This window comes from Camelus ferus, chromosome 4 (genome assembly GCF_009834535.1).
Source record: "Camelus ferus isolate YT-003-E chromosome 4, BCGSAC_Cfer_1.0, whole genome shotgun sequence".
NCBI lineage: Eukaryota > Metazoa > Chordata > Mammalia > Artiodactyla > Camelidae > Camelus > Camelus ferus.
The window spans coordinates 56,376,815-56,391,301 of NC_045699.1; the positions used below are offsets into that span (position 1 = coordinate 56,376,815).

The 14,487-nt window shown below is 43.4% G+C and overlaps 1 protein-coding gene across 2 annotated transcripts in view; it reads left to right on the forward strand.

Annotated features, from left to right (window-relative positions):
• SNX30 (sorting nexin family member 30) overlaps positions 1–14,487 on the forward strand; it is an 88,224-nt gene that overhangs the window by 36,110 nt on the left and 37,627 nt on the right. For both annotated transcript variants that reach the window (XM_032478209.1, XM_032478211.1), the window contains 2 exons: positions 3,951–4,142; positions 12,065–12,175. In XM_032478209.1, the coding sequence (XP_032334100.1) occupies positions 3,951–4,142; positions 12,065–12,175 (303 nt within the window). The remainder of the gene's footprint in view (positions 1–3,950; positions 4,143–12,064; positions 12,176–14,487) is intronic.

A 14,487-nucleotide genomic window follows, 5' to 3' on the forward strand; every position in this document is an offset into this window, starting at 1 on the left:
GTTTACAGGCTGGTTTGGAGACAGTCAGTCAGTAATACATTTGAGGCAGTGGTAAGTCCTGTGATGAAAAGAAAGCCAGGGAACGGGCTGGAAAGTGATGGAGGGGGCAGGGATGTTTGTAGATTTGTGTGGGCCGAGGAGGCCTCTCTGAGTAAGTGTCATTCGAGCAGAAACCTGTTTGAGGAGAAGAGCCAGCCTGGTGGGATGTGTGTGGAGAGCAGTGTTCCAGGCAGAGGGAGCAGCAAGTTCGAAGGCCCTGAGGTCAAAGTGAGCCCAGGCCAGAGAATGCAGAGCAGGATGAACTTGGCGGGAGGTGCAGTAACGGGGGAGAATGTTCGGGATGAAGTCAGAGAGCGTGACTGGGTCATGTTGGCCCCTGCGGGTCATGGGAGGGAGTGTGGGTTTAATTCTGAATGTGATTGGGTGGAGGTCTTTGAGCATTCTGAGCAGGGGAAGGGAAGTGGTTGGGGGGTGACATGTTCTGACTGACATTTTTCAGTGGGCACCCTGGCTGCACTATGCAGGGCTGACTGTAAGGCAGGAAAGAGAAGGAGAGGCTGTTGTGTTGAGCCAGGGGATTCTCTCGTCAGCTGCTGTCATTCATGTGAGTCATCAAGCTGCTGCCTTCCCACAACCCCTGCTCTGGAGCTCGGGTCTCAGTGAAGCACACGGCTGCTGGAGGACTCTGAGGCCGGAGGAGCCTGGCCCACTCCGTCCGCCTAACCCCCTGCCCTGTCCTTCTCATATTTTCCCTCCACATTTGTTTCTCATGGGGACCATATTTTTAGGGGAGTTATCTGGGGAATAATTTGTATTAAGACCCTAAGGGAAAATAGTAGCTTTCCTTGACTGGCTTTAGAAACAGAAGCTCATGTTTACCCAATAGGATTTATGGCCAGAAAATAGAGATGAGGGACAGTTTGGGTTTGGAAAAAAGCCATACAAAGGGGATTCAGCTTGAGAACAACCTTGAAGTAGGAACTAGAAACCTGGGCTCAAGCCAGCATAGCAGTGACTAGCTTTGGGACATTTGGACACGCTCCTTAACCTCTGAGTCCACTTCCTCATTGGGAGAGACAGTGTGTGTCTGCCAGCCTCACGAGGCTGACACAGGGTGCGGTGAAGTAAGAATGTGGGAGCCCTGTGCGCAGATGTGCCATGCAAATAGGAGATGGCAGATCCCTTCTCAGGAAATTACAGGCATTTGTAGCTCATTAGCTATTCATACGCATTCAAAAAATAATTCCTTGAGACACCCTGTAATGAGGGGGTGGGTGCTTGCCCGGGTCATGCAGTCAGTCCTAAGAGGAAGGAACCGTCGGTGTGATGAGGTCTGGTTGACTCTCCGCTCCCCAACCCCACTAACTGATTTGAGAACTGGATAATTTCCCACTGTCTGGCCAAGACATTTAAGACCTTTATGTGGGCTGTTCCTGGAAGGTTACTGGCTGAGGTCTCCAGAGCAAAAGTTAGGGGAGTCGGCCTGGAGTCTCTGGGAGAAATCGTAGGAGACATGCAGACAGACGGACAGATAATGACGCATGCACACGAAGGTGAACCCAGCGCAGTTACAGCTGCGGGGGCTCACAGTGCTTGTGGATACGTTATATGTGTAAATAAATGGTTAAAACTGAAAATTGCTTCAGTGGAAGTATCTTCAAAGTACTGAGAAGGGAGGGACTAATGCTGCCGGGGGTGGATCCAGGAAGGACTCCAAGAGGAGGGGGCATTTGAGCAGATTCCTGTGAGATCCGTGATGCCCTCTACGTAAAAAAGAGGGGTGCTGCTTTGCTGGCAACGATGAGGGCTGTGAAATGGCGCTGTGGATCCCGGGGTCCCAGGAGCAGTCCAGGCCAGATTGTGCGAAACTGCTGTCCAAGCTGATGTTGGCTTATCTGACTAAAGAGTTTGAATTTTTCTCCTTCTTTTATGCAATATTTAGCCAGAGATGATAGAGCCGTGCTGAGGCCCGGTGAGCTAGCGTTGGTAAAATGTAAGGGTGGGCCCCTCCGTGCCTAGCATGGTGCCTTGTCTGAGGTCAGCGTTTATGTATTTACTGACATGACAACATGATGACTCCAGAGGAGAGGTCCCTTCATGTGCCCTGCAGTGTCAGATCGGCCCAGTGCTGCCGTCCACACCGAGAGCAGCTGCTGAGGGGTGTGCCTTCCCGGCTGGGGAGCAGTGGAGGGGCGTGATCCGTCCCCACAAGCACCTTCTGTGAAGTGGTGCCCTGTCAGTAATTACAAAAGTACTTTTGACGTTGAGTAAGCAAGTGATTAAATTATCTGTGGTCCGCAGAGATGGGAGACAAAGGAAGGAGCCTTTTTCACTCACTTTCTGTCACTCATTGAGGTGGGTGACATTGCCCTTGACCCCAGACCATGCTTCCCTCTGCCTTGTCCCAGCCCTCTTCTCAGACGTGCCACGGTCAGCTGAAGCTCATGGATCTGACTGCTAGATTGACTTCTCCTTTCCTGTGTGTTCTCTGCACACAAGCAGAGACCGTTCTGGGGAAGGCACCCCCTGCCCCACCCCAGCCTGTGATCTCATTACTCACAGGTCGGGAATGCTGATAACGGTCCTGACCAAGGCTCTTCGCTTAGGATCAAGCCACTTTCTTGCCATATTCCTTTGTCTTTGCCCCCTAATCACTCCCAGGTGACATTCAAAGGCTCTCACGTATCCTGCTGGACACGGCTTTGTCCTCTTATCACATCTCAGAACCAGAAACAGTAACTAGAAGACTGAACCTTTTTTGGATGTTGTAGGGACTTAATTTATTCAGGTGGCTTCCTACCAAGGCCGGAAGAGAAAGAGGTCCATCATTTTTTAATTTTTCTTTTCTGGTACTTGCTCTCTCTCCCCCCCTTTAAACTTTTTTTTGTGGAAAAATTTAAACAAATACAAAAGAGAAGAGAATTTATAATGAACCTGTAAGTACCAGCTTCAACACTGATCAGCTGTGGGGCATCTTGTAGCCTCTATATCCCACTTACCCACCCTTAATTATTTTGAAGCAAATACCAGACATCCTATCAGTTCATCTATGAATGTTTTAGTGTGTGTTACTAAAAGATGAAGGCTGTGTGAAATTGTAATACTTCCTTTATCGCACCTAATTATTCTTTCATGTCACCAGATAACTGATCAATGTTTAGATTTTCCTGAGTATCTCAAAATCTTTCAACACTACGTTTTAATCGGGATCCATTGCAGTTGTCGGTGAGTCTGTGAAGTTTCTGTACATCTACTGGTGCTCCTTCTGTCTCTCTTTTTTCCCTATGGTTTATTTATTGAAGAAACTGGGTCTTTGGTTCTCTTTAGTTTCACATAAGTGTAGGTTCTGCTGATTGGAGCCCAGTAGCACTGTTTAGCATGTTCCTGCCTCCTGTCTATTTCCTATGAATTGGTGTTGCGTCTAAAGATTTGTTTTGGATTAAGGTTTGATTTTTTTGGCCAGCACACTTAATAGATGGTGGTGTGAAGTTCTTCCAGGAGGCACATAATGTTTAGTTGTCTCTTTGTGATGGTTGATTCAGTTTTAAAATGTGTTAGGTATTTAAGAGGGTTCCAGCCCATTAATGCTTACCTGGGCCCAGGTGTTGGGGGAAAGAGAGAATGTGGTGTGCTCACAGAGTTCTTTCTCTGTCGAAGTCTGACAGTGGCGGTGGCTCTTGTATTCCCTGTCCCTGAACTGTTGGTCCTTCCACACTTGCTGGAAGGTGTCAGCATGGATTTGGTGTGGGGCACTGCCTGTCATTCCTTTCTCTCGGCCGTGAAAGACCCGTTCACTTAAGAACCATTAAGGAAGGAGAGGCTCAGATTCTTTGAAAGTTATTTTTGTCCTTAGAGGTGTTTCTTGGTTTGGCTAAACCAGCTGTTTTCACTGGTGCTCTCCAGGCGGGTGCTTCCATTTCATTTGTAAGGTGATTCTCTTCTCCTTTTAGGATCTCATTTTGCCCAACGGCGGGACTCCGGCAGGCACCTCGAGTCCAGCTTCTTCATCTTCCCTTCTCAACAGACTCCAGCTTGATGATGACATTGATGGTGAGACCAGAGACCTCTTTGTCACGGTTGATGATCCCAAGAAGCACGTGTGTACAATGGAGACCTACATCACGTACAGGATCACCACCAAAGTAGGTCCCTTCTTATCTTCCACCCATGATGAATGTTTTGGAGAATTGGAGTCCTGTTGCCATGATGCCTGCCTGCTTTTTCTCTCCCTTTGTACAACTCTGTTCACTTTTATTACAATTATGGTGAGAGTGGACATATTCAGATTAAAAGGGTTATACGTAAGGTTTTTTTTATCTTAAAATGAAGGAGAAATTGTGACTAGTCTTTCAAATAAAATCTTTAATTCATGTACTTTCATTTGTTTTCTATGATGATACTGTGTAACACGTTAATATCACATTACTCTTCAAATTTATGAATCATTGTAGCAACCTGAAGCTCTGTGGTGAGACTATAATTTGGTGCAATTAGACTTGGTGGTAGGGAGAGAAGGAATCAGAGAAGGATGGGAACTAATATTTATTGACTTTCTGCCATGTGCAACTATGTTACTGCCTCATCTTTTCCATACCTGGTTCACGTTTGAAAATTTGTGTGTGTGTACACACACATGCACTCGCACACTCTTTCCCCGTCACCCTTGCCACTGGGTACCTAATGTTTCTCAGGCATCAGGCTAGCTGCCTAGATGTGTATTATATCCTCAGAGGCCCTAGGCTGATACATGCATTCCCATGAATCACTTCCAGTTACTTATTTTTTTGCCCTGTAGTCAGTGAAATGTAAAACCTGTTTTTCTTGAACTTGTGCTCTTAACAGCTAAATGACACAGTGACTGCCTCGCTGGCACAGCTGTTCTCGCCTGCCTTGACGCTTCTGCACCCCTGTGTGTCCCCTGCCCTGCAGTTTACCTCCCTGCGAACTGATCCACAGGCCGGTGCGCGCTCTGCAGCTCACCGCTCCCTCCTTCACCTTTCTCCTCTGTGTTCTTATTTCTATCCCCTTTCCTGGGGTTATTTGATTTCCTGTAAGTCAGAATACGTCTTAGGGTAATCTTTTCCAAGTCCCAATCTCGCATTTTCACCTGGCTTCAAGGACAACACCTCAAGGGCGAACTTGCTGCACGATCCAGTTTTACGTCTCACGGTGAACTCCACTTCTGATCTCCAACAACAGTTCTTTTCTTTTCCTGTTTCAAATAGCGACACCAGGTTGAATATCTTGTTGATGCATGTGGAGCCTTCTTTCTGGGTGTTGTGTTAAAGGACCTGTAGGGATGTGTGATAATGAGAGAGGACAGACAGGAGCACAGGGTCCTAAACACCGCATCTTGTCCGGGGATCCCCACCAGTGCTGATGCTCTCAAGCAAAGTTAATGGTCAGAGAATAAGGTTGTACAAATACTAGCTTTATTACTTTGAGCTTTGACTCCCCGGTCTACTTCAGGTTCCTGATGACAAAAGCTGGACAAAGTGCAGCTGTTTTTGCCTGAGCTGAAGTGAGCCTTGGCGTGAGAGTCAGTGCAGGCAAAGCATCTCCCACCCAGATCTGTGTCGTGGTGCGTGTCTTCTCTCTCCAGTGGTGGGGAGACGCCTTCTCAGGGCAGGCAGGCCCTGGCAGCTTTCTCTGCAGGCCTCTAGAAAGTAACATCATGATAATAGCTAATTATCGAGCATTTGCCACATAAAGTAGAAACCTTTAAAATTTTATATAAGTAATATATGCTCATTGTAGAGAAATTAGAAAACTCCGGTTATGCTAAAACAGTAAAATAAAAGAACACTTAGGAGCTCACCAGCCAAAAATAATCATTTATAATTCTCTGAACTATTTATCTCTATCCATTTACGAAAATGAGCATTTTGCATGCTGCCAATTCACTCAACACGTTGCGAATGTCTTTCTCTGCTAGTAAATGCCAATGAGCACACTTTCATGTCATCATTTCTAAGACTGCAGTAGTGTTCTGCTGTGTGGACGTGCTGTCATTTATTTTGTGCTAAGTGTTTTAAATATATCACCCGTTAATCTTCACACTCAGTGAACATGACTGGTAGGTAGTATTCTTATTTTTGCAAGTAAGGAAACTGAGACAGCGATACTAAGAAAATTGCTCAAAGATACGCAACTAACATGTGGTGGAGTTATTAGATCTCGAACCCAGATCTGTCTTGTGCTGTGCTTCCAAAAGACGTGATTTTCAAGAAAGTCCCCCGCCCACCCACCCCCAGCCTGACTGTTGAGTCTGATGATAATGTGGAAATAGACTGGAGGTTGGGGAAATAGAGAGGAGCCTTCAGCTCCCTCTAGAATTCATCCTCTTGCCTTTTCCTTCATCGCCAGACAGTCATCATCAAGACTTATGTCCCTATTAATTCCTCTTTTCAAATGTCTCTGTGGTCAGCAGAGACTAAATGCCGCTGAGAGGTCAAGTTACATATAAGGATTGCAAAGTGGACGTTCGATTTAATGACAAGAAGGGGGTTGATGACCGTGGTGAGAGCAGTTTCACTGGTGCAGCACCCAGTTTGCAGTGGGTTTGGGTGAGTGAGAAGAAAGAAAGAAAAGACATCCTGAGTGTTCGTGGTTGGGCGTTGAAAGTGAGCGAGAGGAAGAACGTAGATGGAGGGGGATGTGGCTTTGAGGGGGTGAGACAGTTTGTGTTTTTAAGGATGGAAGAGACTTGTTTAAGTGCCCTGTGGCCAGCGTTGCTAGAGAAGGAGACATTAGGTTGAAGGTTGGAGGGTGGGATGGAAGCCACTGAGCAGGTGGAAGGAGAGTGTCCCAAGAAAAAGGGGAGGGAGGGAATGGCTTCTGACGGGGAGGTGTACTTTTCCCATTGTTTCTGGAGGAAGAAGGGAAGTGTGTGTGTGTGTGTGTGTGTGTCTGGAAGTCGAAGGGTTTTTGCTTATATCTGCTGTTCCTCTGTGAGTAGATGATGAGGTCTTTGCTAAGTGTGAAAGGGAGGTTTTGAAGTGGGGCTCAGAAGCTTTCAAAACTTCTACAGGCTTTGCATTAACTCATGGAAAGTAGGAAAAAGAGTTGACTAAGGAAGTACGAAGACATTGCTTGGCAGCGTTGAGGGTCCAGTTGTAGAATTTGTGTCACTCAGTGTGTTTGCCTCATGATTTTGTTTCTCTTCCCGACCGTGCCTTGGTCTGGTAAAGCAGGCAGTGGATGGGTGCGTTTTTGCCAGAGTTGTATGAATGACAGCAGGGAAGGGACACCTAGGATACTGGCACAGAAGAGGTGCAGGTAATGGGTCACTGAATTGCTGCTGAATAAGGAAGAAAGTAAAGACAGGAATGGGTAGATTGTTAGGAACTGTAGGCCCTGAGGCTGAGAAACCAGGGGTACTGGGAAATGGAAGAGTCTGAAATACAGCAGGTGCTGGCTAGGGAGGGAGATGCCTGAATTTCCGCGTGCTGACCGAGCCCGTGGGAGCGGAGGGAGGCACTGTTGGCTTAGAGGTAGGTGCTGTACGCGCCAACCAGCTGGATCTTGAGGGCACCCAGATTATGAAGCCCGAGAACCAGGTGCGCTCGGAGTCAGGAGAGAGGCCAGGGGTGTCAGGAGGTGACAGATATGAGTAGGGGTGGAGATTTCTGTATGTTGATGGCCTGAGCCTCAGCAGGGTTTTCCCGGGGCCGTGGAGGCGTGGCGGGGAGGAGCGGGATGTGGGCGGCAACTCTTGGTCTTAGTGGTTTGGGGAAATGTAAGAAAACCAGCAGCTTTCCACTGGAGGGGACAGTATTCTCAGGGGAGAGCCGGCTTTCAGAATTTGAACAGGCTGAGGCACTATGGGACTTTACTGTGTTCTCTGCAGGCCCCATCCTCAGGTGCTCTCCTAGGGCTGTGGGGCTTTGAAGCAGAATGGGTGAGCTGGCTAATATTGATGGGGAACGAGGTCCCTTTTTAGGGGGAGGGAGTCATTCAGACTTAGATCCAGCAGTGGCCCGAACAGATGGCATTTCTGACAAAGACCAAATCTCTCTAGAGCCAGTCGGCTATAAATTTTGGATTGAATGGAAATTCTCTGGAAAGGCTCCTGGCCACAGTCACGGGGCCCATCAGCTCTGGGGGGAACAAAGAGGAGTTCTTTTGTGGTCAGGTGAGGCCCAGAGGACTGGGTGCTCTCCTGGACGTTTGATTTTACTGTGGCTCTGTGCTAGGTCTTCCAAAGTGTTGAACTTAAAAAAAAAAAAAAATTTGGCAGAGATGCCTACAGGTGACCAAGGAGATATTCACAGGGAGCAGTGGTGAAAATGACTACTCCTCATTACAACTCTTGAGCTCGGCTGTCTATTTGTAGATCTGACTTGGGGTGTGTGCCCCTGACCTTGTGATCTTTGTGGGACGTTCTAGATTGTGCAGCACAGCAAGGAAGGGCACAGAACAGAACTGTAAAGTGATCGCCTCCGATTATGGAATCGTGGAAGTGCACTTTCCTTTCTTTTTTTTATTGCTTCGTTTACCATGGATATTGGAAAATAGAGATAAACACTTATTAGTACTTTGTTTTCCTGTCTAAGTTAGACCCTGAATTTCACAGAGGAAAATTTTACTACAAACTCATAGTTGGAGTTTTATTGGCATATTTTATGAGTACTGTATGTCTTATTACTGACTGGATTTCTCTCCGGAAATTCACAGTACTGTCTGTGGCCCAGTTTTAACGAGTGTGCAGAATTCCAAGGTGAGTGCGTTTTTGCCAGCCTCATTCCAGGCTCTGCTTTTTCTCTCTGTCCTTGTTTTTCCTGTATCTTTCTCACCTCCTTCTGATTTATGTCATTTGATTGTATTCCACGTATCACTACATCTTTTCTAGAACAAGTGGTGGTAAAAGTAAGTAAAATAAATTTAGGTTGGAGAGTGTGAGCATCCTTCTGTTTCATGATGATTATTTTTTTATCTCATTGCTTTCCAAAGCATCAAACAAGTTTTACTGCTTTATTAAATCCCTTATGTCCTATTAAAAAAAAAATGAGCGTTTGTGTGTGTATGATTACAAAAGTATTATATGAGAATATTAGAAAGTTTGGAAATGAAGTTGAATATAAAGAAGATAGTTGTCATTATCATTTCTAGAAATGATATATTTTTATATCCAAAATTTTAGCACCAATGAATAATTTATAGTGTATATAGAATTAATTTTGTATCCTGCTGTTTTTCTTAAAACTATATTAAAGAATTTTTTGTCATTAAAAATGTCTTACAGACGTGATTACTGATAAACATAGAGTAAATATACCACAATTTCCTTAACTATTTTTTATTGCCGGACATTTAGGTTGCTTTGATTTTTTTGTTGTTGTTGTTGTTGTAATTTTTGCAGTGAACATCATTGCACAGATATCTTTGCCACAGTTTAAAAATTATTTTCTAATGGTAGATTCTTAGCGTAGCAGCGATTTAAGACACATGTATATGCCATAAATAAAGGAGATAATTCAGGTGAGTATTTTTAAAAGCTTGCAATGAGGGCAGACTTTTCATCAATGTCACTAAAAGTAGTAACCATAAAGGGAAAAAAATGGATGAATTTGACTACATAGCAAAAAATTCTGTATAATAAAAATCATTTGGCAATTATGATAGGTAAATGACTGTAAAGAGCTTTCACAGGTGGAAATGGCTAGACTTACAAATTTTTAAAAAGACTTCCCATGAAAAAAGAAAAACACACAGCCAACAAGCATTTGAAAGGAAAAAACAAAACATTTGAAAGGATTGTCAACCCCAATAATCATTAAACACAAGTAAAACAAAGATGATATGTTATTTTGCAGCTGTAATTTCATCAAAGATAACCATTATTGAGAATAAAGGGTAAGAAGATAAATCAGTCTGTATCTGGAAACAGTTGGGTGATTAAAAATATGTGTACTCTTTTCATCCAACAATTCCATCAAGAGAATTATTAAACAGGTGCCCAGTGATGTTTACTGTAGTTTTGTTTATTGATTTAAAAATTAGAAACAATCTGAGGATTAGGTTTAATTATGGTATATCCATGTGTATTATGTACATCTGAACTTACTGACATAGAAAGATGTCCAAGATGTATTAAAGAGATACAGGAAATTGTGAGTGACTGTGCCTAGAAAAAGCATAGAAAGATACACTCCATAATATTAATTGCAGTTTTCTGTTTAGAGGAATTATATCTGATCTTTTAATTTTTATTTCTTCATTTTTACTGAAGTTTTAAAATAAGTATGTCTAACCTAAATAAATAGAAGGGGAGAAAACAAAGCAGTTGCCCCAAAGTAAAATTGGTTAGAGCATAAACTAAACTTGTTTTCTCCGACATACTGCTTTTTGTCGTTACCAAATATTGATTTCAAAGTTAGAGTAGAAATGTTACATAGACTGTAATTTATGAAGCAGATTTGCAAACCATCATAAACATCAGTTCTGTTTATGATGAAAGCAAGTTGCCTTTGTCACCTTTCAAAATATGCCTTTCATGAGCCCATAGTCATCGGCATGTCCCCAGACAGAGCCTGTTGGGGGCTGTGTGGGGTCTTGAAGAACGTCCCTTTCAGCTGCCTCCTTACTGGTGGGGAAACCGGGGCTCCAGGAGACCTGATGGAATCTCCGAGGTTCTAGGACTGCTCATGCCCCGGCCTTAGGAGGAGTGCCAGGCTACCTGCCCCCAATAGCTCTGTCATCCTTATGCCTAAAGATTCATCAATAGTGGTTTGGATTTAAATGTTCTCTCCTCCCCTCCCTTCCTCTCCCCTCTCTGTCTCTCTGTCTCCCTGTCTCCAGTTCTACAATGTTAATTCCTTTGGTGAGTCTTCTAATAAATCACAAATTCCTAGGTTGGACAATTTTGCCCATATCCTCCCACCCCTGCCCATCCTAAGGGAAGGTTGTGTTTCATGGCCATATGCTGGTGTGTGGGACTTTGAAAGAGGGGAAAATGCAGAAAGAGATACTTGGGGGTTAGTCCAAGATCAGGTCCTTTAACATCACAATTTTGCTCAGCTTGTGAGCCTGGCTTTTGGGGAGGATGAAATCATAAATTTTGATGCCAAAGCTGTTCACAGCTTTTTCTTTGATGGATGACTCTTGTTCATGTGTTTTTAAGATTTTCTTGGTGTTGTGGGTTAAAGAAGGCTTTTGGCTTGAAAGAGTAAATTTATAAAATGTAGCTTGAGCCACTTCTGTCTTGTACTTTAATTTCTGAGAGCTGTGACTGTCATTAAGTGGGTACCCTCACAGGGGAAAATGGTTTATCTGAGACACAATTTTCGTTCGGGCAAATTAATGAGTAAAAATCTTGTTTTGGTAAAAAATTAATTGTATTTAATGTTGGTTTTCATTATCAAAGTGTTGCATCCCATTTCAGAAAACTTCAGTTTAGAAAAGGAGATAAGATTAGTATTTTTTCTGTAATTCAGTGACATTTCGGCATTTCCTTCTAGTTTTTTTTTTTAATTATCTAAGATACAGTATATTTTCAAACTTATGGTTCTGGCAGAATATGCCAGATTAGGCATTCTTTTCTGTTTTCTTCTAACCTGGTTCCTAAATGAGCAGATGATCTGTTATTTCTACCTTTTGGGTTTTTTTCCCCCCTTCTGCCTTTGGTAAAACTTGTCAACATACCTAGCAGAAGGTGGGGACCTTTTTTTTTAAAAAAAGAGATTCACAGATTTGGATTCAGTAGCAATATCCTCAGTGGAATTATTCTGCTAAAAGAAATTCTCAAAGTTAAGCTTGGAGGAAATGAATCAAATGTTTCTGAACACAATTCTGAGGGATAGTTGAGTTCCATTCCCTGGGGTGGAGGGGGCGGGGGAAGGAACCTCGACATTTTCATTCTAGATCCTTCAAATTTTTAACTGGACCCTGTGGCTTAGACACGTTATTCTGTGTTGGTAAACCTTGCCATTGGGTTGGTGCATTTGGTGGAAGGAAAGTTTGTTCTTGCCCAGTTAGATTTATTCAGAGAGTTTTTTCCTTCCCTTCTGCCAAGATGTGTTACTCTTCCCTTACCCTCATTTTGTTCCACTCTCCCCATTTGCAGAGCACTCGGGTGGAGTTTGACCTGCCAGAATATTCTGTTCGTCGAAGATACCAGGATTTCGACTGGTTGAGGAACAAACTGGAAGAATCCCAGCCCACTCATCTCATTCCCGTAGGTACTAAGTCAGGACAGCTCCTTCCTGCTTTGTCCCGCATTCTGTCTCCTGACGCCGTTCACTCAGCCCTTCCACCTTAATTATGGGCAGACTCTATCTGGCTTTTTATGCCAAATTCACCCACCAAATGCACGTGAAACATGTTTACGGATGCTGTGGTTTGGGTTTGGGTCTGATTTGCTATGTAGTATGCTGATTTCTTGAGTGAGTTGGGGTAGATGTTCACTTTCATTATGACAGTTAATTTTCTGAGGTGCAGAGTCCTAATTCCCTTTGCTGCCTCTTTCAAGACCGTCTCTTCCACCCTTCCTAGACACTATTCTTGAGGTTTGGATAGCTGCCACCAGGTGGAGAAAGATGTCTCAGCTTACAGCTGGCTGGGCTTTCTTTAGACATGGGTAATTCGGGCCACAGGAATCTAGCACACGATCCACTCAACCACAGCTTTTCATTTAAAAAACAAACCCCAGGGCCACCTACCTCTGTTTACTGAAGCAGCATAATATTTATCTGTCACTTTATCTGCACATTTAAAAAAACAAAACTAGAGGAAACAAAGTTTAAAGAACTGCTTAACTCAACATACATGTTGTGTACTTTGACCTTTTTTTTTTTTTTTAAAGTATAAATAATAACTGTTTAGACCCTAGATATTTCTTGGGCTTTGGGGGCTTTTGGGCAATTTGGGTCATAAAACTCTTCAGCAGAGCTTTATCTTTTAGTAGAAACCTTTGCCGGTTAACTTCTTAGCGCCGCCAGGTTTCCTGTTACCACTGCATCTTCCAGTCTTCCCCCCGCAGTAGGAAGAGGCTGAGTCTGCTATGAACACTCCAGCAGTTTCCCTGGTTTTCGAGGCAAGAGTAGTTGTGTCGTTAGTGCTGTGGTGGGAGCGATGGGTCTTGTCTGGGGCTCTGTCTTTCTCAGGGGGTCTCCCGGAGTTATTTTTGCCACACACACCCCCCCCCATCACGCATCCCCTCCGCTCTCCAAGCCTGGAGTTTTGCTTTTCTATCTTCTGATCACTTAAAAACCTGCCAAAAAAGAGACGATAGTTTTTAAGCAGTTGGAATTATTCCTTAAAAAATCTTAATTTGGCAAAATTGGTAGCTAATGGAAAAAAGTTTTAATCGACTTTTTATTTTAGAGCAGTATTAGATTTACAGAACTATTGCGAAGATAGTACGTGGGTTCCCACAGACCCCACACCCAGTTTTGCTTATTATTAACATTTTATATTAGTATGGCACATTTGTCACAAATAGTGAACCAGTAATGGTACCTTATTATCAACTTAAAGTCCTTTATTTGGATTTCCTTAGTGTTTGCCTAATGTCCTTTTCCTTGTCCCATCCCACTTACCACATGACATTTAGTGGTTATGTCTCCTTGTTTCCAGGCTCTTCTTGGTTGTGACAGTTTTTTGGGCTTTCCTTGTTTTTGATGACCTTGACAATTTTGAGGACAGTACCAGTCAGGCATTTTGTAGAGTGTCCCTCAGTTGAGATTTATTTGATGTTTTCCTCACGATTAGCCTGGAGTAGTGTGTTTTGAGGAGGAAAAGCACAGAGGTAAAGGGCCATTCTCATCATATTGTATCAAGGGTACATGCTACCACCATGCCTATCACTGTGGATGCTTACCTGGATCGCCTGACTTGAGGTAGTACTTATCAGGTTTCTCCACTGCACAGTTACTCTTTCTTCTCTCCCTCCCCATGCTGTGCTGTTTGGAAGGAAGTTGCTCTTTATGTGTAGCCCACACTGTGCATAAGAGTTACACACAGCTGACTGGATAACAATGGAATATTACTCAGCCATAAAAAAGAATAAAATAATACTATTTGCAGCAACATGGATTGACCTGGAGATTGTCATTCTAAGTGAAGTAAGCCAGAAAGAGGAAGAAAAATGCCATATGATATCACTAATATGTGGAATCTAAAAAAAAGACAAATGAACTTACTAACAAAACAGAAAAAGACTCACAGACATAGAAAACAACATTATGGTTACCAGAGGGGGGAGAGGGTGGGAAGGGATAAATTGAGAGTTTGAGATTTGCAGATACTAACTACTATATATATATAAAATAAGTAAATGACAAATGTATACTGTATATAGCACTGTATCCAATATCTTGTAGTAACCTATAATGAAAAAGATTATGAAAACGAATATATGTATGTATATGTGTGACTGAACTATTATGCTGTACACCAGAAATCGACACAACATTGTAAACTGACTATGCTTCAATTAAACAAACAAAAAACCACACCACCTCCTGGCAATGAGGGGTATTTGAAGTT